This window comes from Syngnathus acus, chromosome 6 (genome assembly GCF_901709675.1).
Source record: "Syngnathus acus chromosome 6, fSynAcu1.2, whole genome shotgun sequence".
NCBI classification, from domain to species: domain Eukaryota; kingdom Metazoa; phylum Chordata; class Actinopteri; order Syngnathiformes; family Syngnathidae; genus Syngnathus; species Syngnathus acus.
The window spans coordinates 8331748-8347281 of NC_051092.1; the positions used below are offsets into that span (position 1 = coordinate 8331748).

The 15534-nt window shown below is 38.4% G+C and overlaps 2 protein-coding genes across 3 annotated transcripts in view; one reads left to right on the plus strand and one right to left on the minus strand.

The window, feature by feature from the left end:
- The first annotated feature begins 1893 nt into the window (after positions 1-1893).
- Positions 1894-15534, plus strand: part of trim44 (tripartite motif containing 44) — a 29047-nt gene continuing 15406 nt past the window's right edge. The window contains exons 1-4 of one of the 2 annotated variants that reach the window (XM_037254575.1): positions 1894-2093; positions 2989-3623; positions 4337-4414; positions 11925-12215. In XM_037254575.1, coding sequence (XP_037110470.1) covers positions 3060-3623; positions 4337-4414; positions 11925-12215 — 933 coding nt within the window. In that variant the 5' untranslated portion in view covers positions 1894-2093; positions 2989-3059. The remainder of the gene's footprint in view (positions 2094-2988; positions 3624-4336; positions 4415-11924; positions 12216-15534) is intronic. The other variant, XM_037254574.1, reaches the window with a different exon arrangement.
- On the minus strand, positions 12807-13702 carry LOC119124518 (60S ribosomal protein L27-like). Its single transcript, XM_037254576.1, has 3 exons — positions 13610-13702; positions 12995-13140; positions 12807-12913 (listed from the first exon to the last, which is right to left on the minus strand). The coding sequence occupies exons 1-3, from the start codon at positions 13688-13690 to the stop codon at positions 12826-12828; spliced, it is 315 nt and encodes a 104-aa protein (XP_037110471.1). The 5' UTR covers positions 13691-13702; the 3' UTR covers positions 12807-12825.

A 15534-nucleotide genomic window follows, 5' to 3' on the forward strand; every position in this document is an offset into this window, starting at 1 on the left:
TAAAGTAAGAACGTATGAGGGAATTTTCAGAACATATTTTCATTTACAGTATAGGTGGAGAGGCAGAATGGCTCTCGAGATGAATCCAGAGAAAGAGAGTAATGAGTTCCTTTGCATGACACACGTCAAAATACCTCAGAGGTATTGACACTGTGGGACAAACGAGAACTAGAGCATGGAGAATTAATTTGAAATGGTTCGTTGAGTTAGACATTAAGATTCCTAGGTCGAACATTTCAATTTTGTTCAGACGCCAAAGCAAAAACATGAACTATGTCCTAGAGCAAAGTGTTTCATTGGCAGACACAACATACATTTCCTTTGATTAAGTTTTAAGAACCATCAAAAGCAAATCAATCGATCGTCTTTGGCATTCCCGTAAACTTTGAGCCATAAAGTTTATGTGTGTGTATATAGATTTCTTTTTGACAGTTGTCGAGTTCATTGTGATATTAATATAAAAAATTAGCAAATGTGTTTTTGGTAGACCAATTCTTTGTTAAATTAATATTTTATTGATGCAAAGCCTGTTTATGTCTGCTGGAGCCAATGTTTCTTGTTTGGTGTTTGATGGATTGGACAATTGAAGGTTTTAGAAACAAGACCTGAAACTGTACAATTTACAATGTAACAATTTATTCATTTAACAATCAGGTGTCTAGTAGTAACATTTCACACAGAGAGATGTATGCTCTTGGGTTGGGTATAGTTATCAAAATGCGGTATTTAGTAGCAATGATTCAATATTTTCAAGAAAGTTTCAGCAAATACATTCATATGACTTAAGCATGTCTTATGCCCAGAAATATTTGATTTGATTGCAGCTAAATATATTTTCAGTCACCCACCATAAAAACATGACATGGCGCTATCTATCTTTGCAAAGCAATCCTCTTTTCTTTGACGAGAACAGCACCATTCTCCTCTTGGAGTGGAAACTCTAATCTTCTTGGAACATTATTTATTGTTGTTTATGGCATGTCATTTAAATCATAGCAAGGGCAACAATTGTGGGCCAAATCCTGCTTGTGTGAAAACCAGCTCAGCAGCCTCTTTAGCACACAACACATAGGACAACTAGATTGTCTCTTCTCTCTGTCAATCTGGACGTCGAATGCTTTTCCTCGGCCTCTTATGGCTGGTTTATGAAAGGAACAGAAGGCGAATTTGGGAAAATTTGCATGATATCATCATTAAAATACAAATTTTATGCTTTTTCCTTCTCAAGTAACCAATTTATTTCTCATAGCTTTGTACACAGTAATGGCATGGTAAAACCCCACTGTTTCATCACATTTTGCCAAATTTCCAAAAGAACACACGCTCATTTTAGATGTCATCATTCTGCTTTGAGTGTTCAAAAAACAAAAAATCAGGAGATTTGAATGAAGTATATAATCTAGTTTTGCGTATGTTGTCGCAGAGAATTCAGCAGTACTGTGCATCCAACATTTTTAACCTGTTTATCCACTTTTTGTACATTGCTTGCCCAAGTGAGACCCCATATAAGAGATGTGCTTTTACTCAAGGTTAGGAAACGCTGCTCTTGAGAGATGTCAAAGTGAAGGCCTGTGAGCTCTCCAACTAGTTTTAACGCCCCCCCACAAAAAAAAAAGATTAATATAATATGGACCTTTTTCACTTGCTACTAGTACTTGTAAAAAATCAGCACAGTTATTTGAATATGAATAGTTTCATCACAACTGGGAAGCTTAATTTTGTATTCATTACGATGCAGCCATTGGAATAAGCACGTTTAGTGTCACAATATTACTATAATAAAATGATCAAAAATAATGTTCCGCCAAATTCCAATTGATTTATTTAGATCGATTTGAACTCACACTATTATGACGTAATGTTTGTTATTACGCTTGCGTGTGTGACGTCTTACCGGAAGTAAAAAAAAACAAGGAAGTAAACTCTGCTCGCTCGGTTACCATTTAACATTGTAAAGTGAAAGTTACTTTGGGAGATCAGTAAATTTAAGCACGTCGCCAACTCCTATGAAGATAGCTGTAAAGCATCAGCTGACTCGTCCTAAACAAGCGCTTGTAAGAAAAGCCGAGGTGGGGGCACGAAAACACCGATCAGTAAGTAAACTTAATAAACTCTCCAGGACCGTGTGTGTTCGTGCAAACAAGCACCCTGCAAATATCACACTTAATTTAATAACGATGATAAAATGTAATGTTTTTTATTTTCATTCCCACCCGAGACGTGTGTGTATGTCGCTAGTAGGAACGTGCAGCGGCGGTCATAGCTTGAATGGTCACTTTGGTTCCTCCCACCCCCGTCTCCAGGCGCACACATACACGAATGGAAAAACGCACGCGAGTGAACCTCATATTTTCTATGAAATATGTTGAACTAAATATAAATACAGCAACAGCAAATAATATTTAGATTTATGGCAACGGAATTGAAAGAACACACATCTTGCACTGCACAAATGGAAAAAATGCAATACCTTACTGCAATAATTTGATATATAAACTGTGGAGGAATGTAGATGAAATGTGCATCAGCAGGAGCACAAAATGTTGTCTCAGACATGAGGAAAAAAATACCGTATTAAATGCTGCATGTTCATGCCATTTGGTCCAGATAATTGTTCTTACCCAAGTAGCAACAGCCAACATATTATTAGAAGCATTTGCTTTGCTAGTCTTGTTTGCTGTGTTAGTGTGGATTCAGACATCAGCCTACACAGCCAGCTCTTATTGTGAGTCGGTAAACAAAGTGAGTGTTTGCAGTCAAATAGTTCCATGACTGCAAAATTTCCTTCCTGTTTCCTGCCTTCGTAAAATTGTGTACTTTGGTAAAGCTTGTTTCTGTGGGCTCCCTCCATCCAGTTCTTTCTGTTTTATTATATCAGCGGCAATTAGTCTTGTGTGTCTCGATCTTTGCACTGTGTGAGTAATAGATCCACTCATAGAAGCATTCTTAGTTGTTATCCTCTCGTTTACTCACTGTATTTTCTATAAGATGCTGTCATCTACCACCCAGGTATATTATAAGCATTCAGGGACCACAAAGGAGAACCTTTGGAAGGAATCATGAGTCTGGAGGAGCTACCGCAGATGGATGGAACATGTGATGCATGTGAGCCTGATGAGGCTCAACTGGCCACGCAAGTATGCCACACCTGTGGCTTTGCCTTCTGCTGTTTGCATGCTGACAGACATGGCTCCAGTACACATCACCCGCTAACACCCTATATCCATGAGGGGACTCACTCTACTGGAGTTAACGCAAATAGACACTCCGGATTTGGAAGTGGTACTAAGGAGGAGTCTTTGACGGGGTCTCTGAATGAACAGGATGCAGGTCTGGCACAAGCAACACTTGTAGACAAGACTGGTGATGATATGAATGGCCGTGAATCCACGAATCCCCTGGGGGCTGAGGGTTCAGAAGATGGCCAAGAGGACATGACTGCTACAGAGGCAGTGAAGAAGGACACTGTGTCAGTACTTAGGCTACGTTGCCCGGAGCATGGGCACGAAGGCTCCCTCTACTGTAAACAAGATGAAAAGATCATCTGTGTCATATGTGCTATGCAGGGTGAGCACCAGGCACATGAGATTATTACCCTGCATGAAGCTTACATCTGGCAGAAGGTGAGTTTCGCACATGGGACATAACTCTTTTTAATGCAAACCATTGTGACAGTAGTTTAGGGTGATACATTTCAATGTAAGTCACCGTCAGAACCGTCTTTAATACAATCCTATCACAAAATGGCCATATCACAACAGTAACAGAACAAAGGCACTAATTACATTTGTGACATGGTGGCACATATTCACCACCAAACGTTTCTGTTAAAAATGTGCTGATGTAAGTGAGGTAGAGTAAGAAAGCTAGACATTTTAGCAGCAAAATATACAGTACAGATTTTGTGATAAATGTAAAATATACAATATAACCATCATGGAGTGTCCTTCGTCCTGCTGCTAAGACTCTGAAAAACAAAGTAGCTCACATTAGCTGCAACACTTTCTCTTCCATTAGGGCTACATATGGATTGGCGCGAGACAAAGGGGGTCACTCACAGCCAAAGGCTGTATTATTTATGCTAAAATCACTCAAGCTTTTTGTCCTCTTTCTGTCTATTCCTATGAGAGAACTCTAGGATGGGCGAAATGGATTTCTTTGATTGTTTTTCAATCCTTGCCCCATCAAATTTGACCTAACTGGCCTCATACTACTACAGCTATTCTAGAAACCATTCCAGCAATTCAAACCTGAATGATTCTATAAGTGACATACATTATTATGACTAATGATATTGATAATGACATTGTGTTTACTGTTTGTCTTCATTTTGTAGAGTAGGCATTGTTTTGACCTGCTGGACTGCACACGACACATAGAAGAAAAGATCTCAAATAAAAAGAAAAACTCAGAGGTGAGTTCAATGATCTCAATCAATTGTGACTACAAAAAATGACAGATACCAATTAAAGTTTTCTCTGTAGCCTTGCAGGGTTTGCAGGTTGTGAGCCAAGCACATTATGTCATTACATGATTATTACTTGAATTAAAAAAAAATACAATATGCTATGCTACGCTATAAGAAAGAAATGTTCTTCTTTAGTATGGCAACACAATAATATGAATATATTTAGTTGCTTTTAGACCCCTAATAAAATGGTCAAACAAATACAAGTCTTGGAATGAGACGACCTTTAGTTCAAATTTAAATGTGTATTATTTTTGCATGAACTAAATTGAAGTGTCATTGCTGAGCTGTTTCTCATTTGTACATTTCTAGTTCTGTGGCTCAGACAGTGCAGTGGCAAAGACAAGTTTGTAGATTGTGTCATCGAAGTGGTGAGGGCCATATTTTACCAAGTGAATAATCAATTTATACACATATTTATCATTCTTCGCCATTCATTGACCAGAGCTCGCCTGGATTTGGTTCATGCTGATATATTTGTATAAGAGACTTGGGAGTTATTGTGTGATGACTGACTTCTCTTGATGTCACCCCTTCACATTCAAGATCAGGCTAATTCTATCATTGTCTTATATAAAATTGAGAACATGTCTGACCACATTTTCTTTTGCGGCTTAAACCCCAGTGGACCTAAATCAATTAATTAATTCAAGGATTTAACGGTATGTGTTACGTGTTTCAAACAGTGGTAAATAACGATCATTGATTTAATGCAGTTAATACATTCTGGGTAATTACTACAGGGACAATTTACATGTTAATTACAACATTCCCCTTCTGTTATTCTTCGCAGATGTACATACACTGTCTTATATTGATAGCGCCTTAGCTTTAAGTTCTCCATTCTTACGAATATAGATATAATGGCAGCAGAAAATAGAGGAACCCCTGACAGCATTTTCTTGCTGCTTAATTTTTTGGTTCGGATTTTATAACTTATCATTCGTGCTCAACTGATTGATGAGACTGGAATAGATCAAGTGTGAGCAGCGATTCCCACAGTCATTGAGCAATATTCTTATTTTAAATTTAATTATGCAGAGTGGTTGATAATGCTGCACATTACATTTTTCGGCATTGGTTTTTTCTAAATGGTAACTTTACAGGAGTGGGATGGTATAAAGCTGTACCTTTGCTTTCACATAAGTTGGAATTGGGGGGTTAGATCACCAAATGATTCCCGAGCGCGGCACCGCTGCTGCTCACTACTCCCCTCTCCCCCAGGGGATGGATTAAAATCACATGGGGATGGGTTAAATGCAGAGGACAAATTTCACCACACCCAGATGTGTGTGTGACAATCATTGGGACTTTCTTCTTTCTTTCTTTTCGTGCAGGGGTGTCATTTTTTTCGTGGGACACATCATGGTTATGGTTTCCCTCAGGGGGCCTTTATGATTGTCATCCCGTATAGATTTTAGCACCACAAATACACATCAATTTGCAAGAAAAATGAAGTTGATACATGATTTGCTTTTTCGGGTGAGATAAAACGGTCTGGCTGCCGGGCCTTGAGTTTAACACCTCTGATATCCCACCACCATAGACTGTAACATTATGTTTTTTTATTGTGGTACACATTTCTATAATCAGCCAAAGAAAATGATGTTGTGAAAAGAGGTCACAGTATCTATATATAAAAAAAATCTATATATCTACCACAATTTTGCAAAACGTGTATTTTTTTGTCATGGGACATATTTTGCAAATAACACTTGACTGCACTTGTTGTGTAATGCGCAATGTCAAAGTGTGCATCAAGGACAGGTCTAGCTACCGCAGTCTCAGACTGTCATCCATCATTGAGAGCATGTGGTTTTTTCAGCCACCTGTGTAGGCTCCACCTTAACTAGGTCTGAACCTAGTGGAAGAAATGAGAACAGAGCCGCAGAAATTTGATCTAACTTCAATAGCATTCATTTAAGTAACCGACAGCTGTCTTATTATCAAACTGAAATATCAGTAGTGCCCCTAGGACTGCCTTTACATTAATCAGTCATCTGCTGTAGCGATGGGTATAGAGGTGCACCGCATCGGCCGAAACCCACTTCCCCGCTTGCTATTCGGGCAATGGTAGAGATATTATGTGGATTTGTAAGCGTGTCCTCTCTGCACTCCCAAATGTCAGCGCTTGCATTATTATGCATGGCAGGCAAGCATCAGAGTGACGGCTTCTGGTAAGGAAAGGTCTCTGTGTGAGAGAGCTAGTAAAAGAGACGAGACATAAGTTGCACAAGTTAGAGTTGTACTGTATGAATGGATTTAAGAGTTTGAGAAGGAAGAAGAAATGAGGTGGGCAGGTTGAGATGAAATTATCATTGACTCTTTAAAACTTAACCTTGTAATTATTTACATGAAAGGGAATGTCACATCTCCAAACACTTTTTGACACATCGACATGCAAAGATATGTGGAATCTCAGTATCTTGGTGCAAAGATCTGTGTGCGCATTGGCTCAATATATCTTCTCTGCCTTGTAAAACCTTCAAGAACAACCAGGATAGACTTTGAAAAAAAAAAGATTTTGTTTGTGTTTCTCCATACATCAGTTGTTTATAGTTGTTCCTCTCATCTACTTTGTTCTATCCTCTCTCCTTCTACTTTTCGTTTCTACCCCCTTCTCCCATTGCGTCGTAAGTCTGTAGCCCTGCCTCTGCTCACAGAATTTTAATTGAGTGACTCAGTATCATTCCCAAAGAAGGTGGCTTGGTTTGCTACTTGGGCTTCTGTGTGAGAAAGAAACAAACAAAAGGTGTCAACAAAAAACGTTTTTTGTCTAAAACTTTTTATTTTCCTCTCTGAATATGTGGGTGTTAGTCCTGCATATAAGTATTTTACTAATTGTTTAATCTGTCAATTGTTTTGTTAAAAAAACATGTTTTATTTTCTGTCCCTTTTTATTCAAAGATAGGATATTATTTTTAAATTGACAGTGCAGAAAATGCACAAACATATGATCAATTAGTATTTCCTACTACCTATTGTTTTCCTACTAAATGCAAGTGTTTTATTTTGATTCAACACAAAGATAGTCATTCTGCTTGCAGGGAGGACTGAACTAATTTAGTGTTGGGAAGCTGAATTTTGATTCAATACTCATTTAAAAAAATAGCAATTAATAGTGATAATCTATTAGTTGTCAATTAATTGATGAATTGTTGCAGCTCTAGTCCACCTTGTGCTATCCAAAAGTACTTAAAAAAATACTCTTGTGATTTTTAAATTTAACTGCATGACATTTGTGACGAGTTAAGAATTGTGTTCAGTTGTAGTAGTGCAGCCCATTCCCACAATAATATTGAGGGATTTTGTTCAAAAGTATTGCCCTTTCAATCTAATATATTGTATTGCAAAAATACTAGAAAAATAATAATTGTGAAACCCGTACGTAGTTCCATCTTTAATTATGGAAAAGTACTGTATATCTTTTGTTCTGGGCTTTGTATGCACATCACCCCACAATCTACCATTGTGGAGTGTATCGCTGAACTTCTGTTGTAGTTGTCTTTTCTAATTTACTATTGTCAGGGATAAGTGTGAAAATTGGGACCCAAGAGCAAGTATGGGTTAAATATTCTTTTTTTGAATGCGTTGAAGAATGAGCCATGGGAGTCGACTCTGGAGAGGGGTGTGCAATGAGACGAACAGGTGCAATGGGTGAGGTAAGGCCAACAAAGTACTACAAAGTTCAGTTGGATGCCGGTGCGGGAACCCTGACAGGTCACAGGATAGGACTATAAAATACAAGTGCAGATCAAGGCAAGAGTGCATGATAATGAGCTGGATGTCGCTCTCATACAGAAGGGAAGGGGCAGGGCTCTCGGAGGAGAGGCAGCAGACCTGACACCTAACAGACACGACAACGCATTGAGGACTCTCGGTGTAAAGGTCAGACGACAACAGTTTCTGTTGTTAATATGTCACAACCTACTAGGGTGTCATTTGACTTAAGATAACCTGGATTGTACCACATCGATAACCGTTGTTTGTGTGAGAGTTAAATTTAATAGTGACCAATATTTGAGATCAGAGTGGCATCAAAAGTAACGGGGCACTTTACATTGATCGAGGACGAGAAGATGTGAGAAAATGTTAAAAAAAACACATCCATTTACTCCCAATGTTCCATTAATACTTTTATTGAAGGTCTTTTTTTTATATAATTGCTAACTAAAATCTAACTTTTTAAATTCTAAAACGTCCTATAATGGCCTAGTAAAGTCTAGATTTTCCTCTGCTGTTTTCCAAAACAGAAACACATACAGAGGTAGCTTGCAACTGATGTTCTACCCCAGCTTGTATTTTTTTCTGATTTCTCTTTCATCGGTCAATGCTTACTCTTATCATCTCTTATGAGCAGGCTCTCCTGAGGCCTTGTTTTGTGACCTTAGCTTGACTGCAATGCAAATGAAGTTTAGCAAGCATGAATGCATCTTCCATGCAAGCTTGATATATTCTCAGGGAAATATATTCTCTAACTAAAAGTTAGGAGAGCACATTGCTGTTCCCAGTAAACAAAGAACAGGGATCTAGCTTCAAGGCCCCATCTGCCATTGAGGCCACGGGAAACCTCTGAAAGGGCGGAGATTGGAGGCGGTCCTCCAGATTGACTGTGGTAGTGAAAGAATGTGTCAGATAAGATAATAAGGCTGATCAGATTTATGTTAGAATTCCTGTTGTGGCTTGGTTAATGGACGCAGCAGTGTTCCCTGGATTTATGTTCACTGCTTTCTTTCCACTTACATTCATAGAAAGTGAGCAGGGAGAGGCTAAGTGGATGTTAAGGCTGACACCGTACTCAAGGGACTGCTTTCTTTAAATTTTTTTGACATTTTCCACATACATGTAAATGGTTATAAAAATGCCTTAAATTAATTGACGTACTTAGATATGAGTATAAGTATTTTTTTTTTTATCTTGCCATACAAATGGTGTTTGTGCCACACAATAAAAATAAATTGCCTTCGTTCCTAGAGGCCAACTGACAGCTTGTAAAGTAATAAATTGCCAATATGGATTAGTTGGTATGTGAAAGAATCAAATATATAAGATAATAAAATATAAGAAAAAAAAAAATAAGAATCAGCCACAACATTTATATACACTGGAATATCGGCGCATAATGGCTTGTAAATGTAAATGGTGTGTTCGAATAAAAATAGTTGATTGATTGACTGAATATAGAATTGAGATTTTCGACATTGGAAATAGGAACTTGAGATGGGAGGACTCAGTTTATTGTTTGGGAGGACTGTGTTTATTGTTTTGTTTTATGTAATGAGTGATAACTAAAGACATCCTTGGTGCGGAAATAGAGGTAGAATAAATATGGCAGTGAGCAGTTTCAGTGCTTCGAAAGCCAAACAGATGGCCTGCTGTAGTACTACGTCGAAAGAGCTTCTGCAGTCTCCGTCTCCAGATGGGATGCATGAAGTTTACCCCCGGGGAATCAGTCACAGCATCATACAGACGTTTTGGTGTGAAAATAATATTCACTTGTTGAAGTAAATCTGTATTGTTCATTTCACATTTTAATTGTTGTAGTTAATAAATATAAAGTAAATTGCAAGAACTGGTGGATTTGGCTGTGTTATGACAACATAAACTGGGAAATGAATAATCATTATCGAGATTAATGAAGATATCGATCCGGACTGCTTTACTACTGTAATGAAATGGACAAATGTGGATACTACTTGAGGATCAGTTGAACAGCCGCATTGATTTGGAAGGAAAGCTGTCCATGATTTATTGCAACAGCAGGAGTTTAAACGCCAACTTTAGAAAAACACAGGACTATCTATTGGCATTGGATTAGGTCTTTGAAAAACTTGAACTAAAGATGTTTGGAGGCGGGGTTCCACCTTGAAGGATACAAATTTGTCTGCAGGAGCAACAAATCTAGTGGAGGAGTTATGCTCTATACTGAAACATTAGATTCCTTGTCAGTGGTGGTAGAAAATGTATTAGAATGTGTATCAATTGAAGTCAATATGAGAAAAGACAAAAAAAAAAAACGGTAATAATCATGAGTGATTTGCTCGCTAATCTGAATCAGAAGGAGGCCTTACAAAAACAGTGAAGATTTCATTGCTAAAACAATACCAATGTCGACATGTCAACATGATAAAATATACTGTGAGTTATTATGACTATCGGCTTATATCACGTCTAGCATTCCAAGCAGGGCCAGTGCCCTAGACCTCATTGCAATATCTGAAACTTGGATTATAAAGACTCTTATGAACCCCCCAGAAAGCAGATCATTCGGACACTTGGACAAAAAAATAAATTATGAACAACCATGTTGTTGCTGTATACAACAACAACAACAAGGACATCACTCTAGTTTTTTGTAGTAGCAAAAGTAACATATAGAAGTGTATCTATGGAGCTAGGGGATGTAAATTCTTGGTTGTGAGTTTTTTGTAATCAGATATTAATACCTTTGAACAAGATTCCTCAATGAGATCTCAGGTGTTTAAATAGTTTACAATAGTGTGTTTATTTCATGTTTACCATTACCACTCTATCTGACTGACAACTGACATTTGGCGGTGGTGTTGAATGTTCCAGCTTGACAGGTTAAACATTACCAGTGGAAACATTATGTTTGTCTATTGAGGTGCATGTCGATTAATTTGTAAACTAAAAAGATACCACCGAATTAAACAATTATTACCCTTTGCTTGCCCTGTGAAGTGATTACCCTGCCTCATTACACTTGTTTGACTTATGGCAAGATGTGATTATATCGTCTTATCAAATGTGCTGACCCCTTACTTGCTGAAGCCTATGAAGTCCTCTGCATGCTGGTGAGGAGATGCTCGCTGGAGATCTATTATAGTGTTTATGTCAGCAGTATAAACTAATTGCACTGAGGGGAACTTAAGTCCCATTTAGGGCTGTTTAAGTAGAGCTATTAACATACTTCAACCCTAAAATGTGGGCATGATCCCCGTCACTTATTTCGCTTTGTGTGCTCCAGAGGGTGTTGTAAGTCCAGCACCCCACGAAGTCGAAACATCATATTGTACTGTATATAGTCAAGTACGTATATAGCCTAATTCAATTCGTATGGGTTACGAAGTGTATGTCGTATTGTACTGTATATAGTCAAGTACAGAGCTACTAAGAGTGTCAACATATTGTATTTCATTTGTTGAAAAGAACAAAAACGAAGTCCTCCCTCAGCAGGGATTGTCTAAATACACAAAATCTAATCTTAGCCCACCGCTTACCCATATGCCATTGAGTCTATTCCCACTAATTGTGTAAATACAGTAATATATCATGTAAGGAGGGACACATTTCTTGAAAATGTATGTTTTAGAACTGACTAGAGTTATGTATTAATTATTTGAGTAGAGACTTCTATAGAAAAGCATTGACATAAATCCAATGGTTTATTTTTTCATTTATTTATACTTTTCTGTCCTTTCAACTACACCATTAGATGTCGACAATGGAATTGGAGGCATATGTGAGCAGTCAGTTTGATGCGCTTCGCAGAGCGGTATCTCTGGAAGAAAAAAGGACTCTACACCTTTTAGACCTCAAAGAGGCATTCCTGACAGCAGCTGCTGCAGAGAAGATTGCAGAGATCAACGTCCAAACTGAGCGTCTCCAGGAAGAAATGGCCAGCATTACACACCAGCTATGCTTGTTGGACAAGGCAACAACAATGAGCCCCTCACTGGCAGTAAAAGCCATCGTAGGAGCATCAGAACTGGAGCATCGATTAACGGTAACCTTCTCTCCATCCTCATGACCCATCCTGTACTTCTTAATGGTGTCTCCTACTCCGAAAAAGCTCACAGTCTAACAGAATGCTCATTCATTGTGTACCTCGCTTAGGTCATCCTTAAATATTATTGGTCGGTCGGTCAGCCAGCCCAACCATGCCTGAAACCATTATGCCCCGCTTTGGCATGAATGAATTAATTGTGGCGTTTCTACAACAATTATCTCACATTGCAGGAATTATAAATGTGTGCCCCCATGTATACGCAGTATGCACAGTTACTGAGATGCAGCAGCGCACATTGAATGATTATTCAAATCTTTTACACATCAGTTGAATTACCATATTTTCCGGACTATAAGTCACAGTTTTTTTTCATAATTATCATATTACAGAACTCTCAAAAGGCTTAGCAGAAACACATTTTTTTAACAGTTTTATTAGTGAAATTGAGAGAATTTTAGAATCTGAGCTTCTGAAGGAACCACTTGTTCTTGCCTGTCTTGTACCTGCAAAAGGGCAATGGACCCAATCAAGATGACACCAAGGTGAATTTAACAGGTTGGAACTTTCCGGAAAAGGAAGCTCACCTCTCTTCAAAATTCATCTTTGCTTATCGTCTGGCTTTGCGCTTTACACCGGGATCCCTGAAGACGTCCTCATTTACCGCAGTTTTATCCAGGGGGATGTCCACGGAGTATCTATGCAACAAAAACATTTAAACCTCCAAATGCAAAGTGTTTTCCAAGCACGCAGACCAAAGGTGCAGCCAGAGCACCAACCTGGTGGGCATGAGGTGGTTGTAATTGAAGAACTTAATGAAAGCCTTGATCTTGGACCTCTTAGCCAGCTTCTTCTTGCTCATCGTAGCGGTCACCTTGCGGGGGTAGCGGTCAATGCCGGCCACCAGGGCATGGTCATCGATATTCTGATTCACACAAGATGGAAGACACTCTTCATGTCAGAAACTTTTCAAATGGAATTAATTACATTTGGTGTCTTGCGATAAAAGTTCAATTTGTTTTGGTGTGTGCACCTCAGCCACCTGGGGGGAGTATGATGCAAATGCACACAAAGAAGAGTTCCACAACTTTGTAAGATGCAGTGCTGCAAGTCATTTTATACAAAGCAAAAAGACTATGCAGATTGCCTCTTAAAAACAATGTATGTCAGCACGACGCTGAAACATTTCTGTAATGTTGTGGCTCAAAAAACATCTTTCTGCTACTACTTCAAATGGTAAGTCATTTGTCTTTATTTCAGTTGTATTTTACGGTGTCTTTATTTCAGTTGTGTTTTACGGCAGCTACGTTAAGCAATCTACAACGAGCTCCTTCCTTGACATAAATCTAATGCTTAAGTTGGTTGTCGTTTTAAAACTTGTTGTGTGTCTTTACCTTAACAACGACAGCTTTGCAGCCGGCGTAGCGTCCAGCCAGGACCATTACCACCTTCCCAGGTTTCATGAACTTGCCCATTTCTGCACGGTTTACAAGAAGCCATCAGCGAGGCATCGCCGCAACATTAGAACAAGTTATTGAGTAGAAGGAAGGGAGAAGGAACATTTTTACCCGAGGGTTTGATCTTACTGATGCAATTAAATAATGCATTTAATGTTCAAGCAGAGAATGGGTCTATTAAGAAAACCTTGTCAATAAGCAATTACATGCTATTGGCTGGTAAGATTAAACATGCCACACAAAGAAAATGTGCATGGTTCTAACGAAAAGAAATTAGCCACCTTAAATTATGCCTTTACTGATAAGTGTATCTATTTCTATGCTTGTCAGCCTTTGTCAGGATAAATGACTGTGGTTTGATTGTTCCAGAGGCTCGAACTGTATCTTCACTCTTCTGCCTTTTAAACCCAGTAACAGTTAACATGCTCCCTCACCTCTCTTTTAAAAACTGAAGAGGAAGCATTTACTGCTCTGTGGCTACAAATTAAAACATCACATTGCTGTATTTGTCTTAGGTTACCATCAGCCAGGGTATCTTTAGTTTACTCTTGATGCTGCAATGGGTTAGTTACGTATCAGTCGTGGTTGTATCTCTGCTGCGGATTGCTCCTATAACTGAGAAATGATGGGCTTCGTTCATTAATTGATTGCTGATGGTGATTAGACCCAAAATCTGCATTCGCTATTCGTTTACCATTTAAACAGCAAATCCCAAATCACTTTAAATGGGTCACTCATTGTACTTTGGCCAAAAAAACACGTCATAGTCCAAAAAAATGAAAAATGAAATTTGGTCATAATGTTAAATGGAGTGCACTTACCCACACCAGGGCTCGCAAAGCTTTTTGAAAGCAAGAGCTACTTCTTGGGCACGGATTACTTTCAGTGACTACCAGTTTAGTACACACTTCTAAAATAACAAATTTGCTTAAATTACTTACTATATCGTAGTGTGGCAGTATGAAGCACACGCAGCTGACTTTGCAAACACGTTTATTCCAAGACTGCCTGCCAACAACATTGGCAAAATTCAAGTCTTCAAAGCAACAAATACAACATGATGCAACAAAGGGCACACAAACAACTCCACCCCAAACTGCAGGGCTGCTGGGTGAGAGGCCTGGTCCATAGGTCTGCCACATTAGTAACAATATTAAATAATAATAAACACCAGCAACTTTTCCAGCCTTGAAATACCGTATTGCCCCGAATATAAGACGACCCTGATTATAAGACGACCCCCTCTTTTTCAAGACTCAAATTTGAAAAAAGACTTTTTGAACACCAAATTACATTTTTATACAGAAAATAATTACATTACATCTGAAACAAATGATTATAACAATATTTTTGAGAGAAAAAGCATGTTATTTTGCCTCATTCAAATCATGCAAAAACTGTCTGTCACATCTTAATATCTGAACATTTAAATATGTAAACTAAAGTGCAATCACATTTGTAAATGAATGGATTCTAGTTTTTGTGTTTTTCTGTGATAAAACAACAAAATTGCAATAACTGCATTAACCATCAAAGTGAAGTCTAATTGTAACTGTAGTCTTGAAACAAATCTGAATAAGGAAAAACATTGCAATAAAATAATGCAAACTGGTTTAAATTTGAGAGTAGCTGAGATTCTTCGTTGCAGGGGTTCACTTTGGCATTCGCTTTAAAGATATCTGGCGCCATCTAGCGTTGTGAATGGGTATAATGTCTAGACCCCGAATGTAAGGCGACCCCCACTTTTTCAGTCTTATTTCAATGCAAAAAACATCGTCTTATATTCGGGCCAATACGGTACTGTGTTGTGCACTGTGCACGCAACCTGGACCATTAGCTAAGCGGTTAGCATTCTGTGCTCC

What these genes read in the sequence shown, in the direction of transcription:
- LOC119124518 (XM_037254576.1), bottom strand. Translation starts at nt 13,690, where the DNA reads ATGGGCAAGTTCATGAAACCTGGGAAGGTGGTAATGGTCCTGGCTGGA. An exon ending in GCAAAGCTGTCGTTGTTAAG is followed by an intron (nt 13,141 to 13,609) that starts GTAAAGACACAC and finishes TGTGTGAATCAG; the next exon opens with AATATCGATGACCATGCCCT. An exon ending in AACCACCTCATGCCCACCAG is followed by an intron (nt 12,914 to 12,994) that starts GTTGGTGCTCTG and finishes TTTGTTGCATAG; the next exon opens with ATACTCCGTGGACATCCCCC.